General features: G+C 50.8%; 1 protein-coding gene across 1 annotated transcript in view; it reads left to right on the top strand.

The window, feature by feature from the left end:
- Window positions 1-1,676, top strand: part of NLRP1 (NLR family pyrin domain containing 1) — a 57,664-nt gene that overhangs the window by 7,288 nt on the left and 48,700 nt on the right. Inside the window, exon 3 of the mRNA XM_019664807.1 lies at window positions 4-1,396. Coding sequence (XP_019520352.1) covers window positions 4-1,396 — 1,393 coding nt within the window. The remainder of the gene's footprint in view (window positions 1-3; window positions 1,397-1,676) is intronic.

Below are 1,676 nucleotides of genomic sequence, written 5' to 3'. Positions count from 1 at the left end.
CCATACTGCATGGGGTTGCTGGAATCGGAAAGTCAACACTGGCCAGGCAGGTGAGGAGAGAATGGGAGGAGGGCCGGCTGTACAGGGACCGCTTCCAGCATGTCTTCTACTTCAACTGCAAAGAGCTGGCCCAGTCCGAGGCAATGAGTCTCACTGAGCTCCTCATGAAGGACTGGACTGGCTCTGCAGCTCCCATTGAACAGATCCTGTCTCAGCCGGAGCAGATGCTCTTCATCCTTGATAATTTAGATGAACCAAAGTGGGACTTGAAAAAAGAGAGCTCTGAGCTCCATTTGCACTGGAGCCAGCAGCAGCAGGTGCCCATACTCCTGGGAAGTTTGCTGGAGAAAACCTTACTTCCCAAGGCATCCCTGCTGATCACAGCTCGGACCACACCAGTGATGTGGAAGCTCATCCCTTCTTTAAAGCAGCCACGCTGGGTGGAAGTCCTAGGGTTCTCTGAGTCTGCCAGGAAGGAATACTTCTACAAGTATTTCACACATGAAACCCAAGCGATTAGAGCCTTTAGCCTGGTTCAATCCAACCAGGCACTCTTGACCACGTGTCTAATGCCCTTGGTGTCCTGGCTGGTCTGCACTTGCCTGAAGGAACAAATAGAGCAGGGGCAGGAACTGTCACTGACATCCCAAACCACCACAGCCCTCTGTCTGCATTACTTTTTCCACATCCTCTCAACTCAGTCTATCGGGACTAAACTGAGGGACTTCTGCTCTCTGGCTGCTGAGGGCACCCGGCAAGGAAAGACCGTGTTCAGTCTCGAGGACCTCGGGAAACATGGGTTAGATGGGGCCATTGCCTCTACACTCTTAAAGATGGGTGTCCTTCAGAAGCACCCTACCTCTCTGTGCTACAGCTTCATTCACCGGTGTTTCCAGGAGTTCTTTACAGCAATGTCCTGGGTGTTGATGACTAAAGAGGAGGAAGACATAACGGATATGATATGTCTTGGTATATGGGATCAATTGCATATGGTACATGGGATAGATTTTCATACACCATTTGGGACACCAACCACATGTTTCCTATTTGGCCTCTTGAGTGAGCAGGGGCTGCGAGAGATGGAGAACATCTTCAAATGCAATCTATCTCAGGAAAGGCATAGAGATCTGCTGCAGTACACTAGAAGGGAGCTCTGCTTAAAACATTCCGCCCCACCACCTTATTCTTGGCATTTGCTCCATTGTATGTATGAGTTCCAGGACGAGAAGTTTCTGAGAGAAACAATGGCCAACTTCCAAGGAATGACAGTGAACGTCGAAAATGACATGGAGCTCCTGATGTTCACCTTCTGCTTTAAATTCTGTTACTGCATGAAGCTTCAACTGAAAGAGGGTGGACAGTACAGAGAAGCACAGAGGCCCCCTGGTGTCATTCTGTGAGTACTTCCCCCCTTCCCTCTCTCCAGCTCCTCTGTGATTCCACCATCCCAGGCACTGGAGACACTCTCACTAAGCCTGGCCCCAGCAGCTAAACACTGAGGTCATCAGTGACGTCTAACTGCCAAATCCGACCACCACTCTCTGTCCATCTACATCCTCTGCAGCAGCGTCTGACCTTGTGATCTGCCCTGCCTGCTTCTGGGCATACTGTTGTGGCCTGCCTTGTTCTGCTGCTTCTCCCCCTGCCTCTGCCATGACTGCCTTTTTCTCTCCTGG

The sequence above is a fragment of the Hipposideros armiger genome, unplaced genomic scaffold (assembly GCF_001890085.2).
Source record: "Hipposideros armiger isolate ML-2016 unplaced genomic scaffold, ASM189008v1 scaffold_431, whole genome shotgun sequence".
Lineage (NCBI taxonomy): Eukaryota > Metazoa > Chordata > Mammalia > Chiroptera > Hipposideridae > Hipposideros > Hipposideros armiger.
This window is presented reverse-complemented; position numbering and strand designations above follow the sequence as displayed.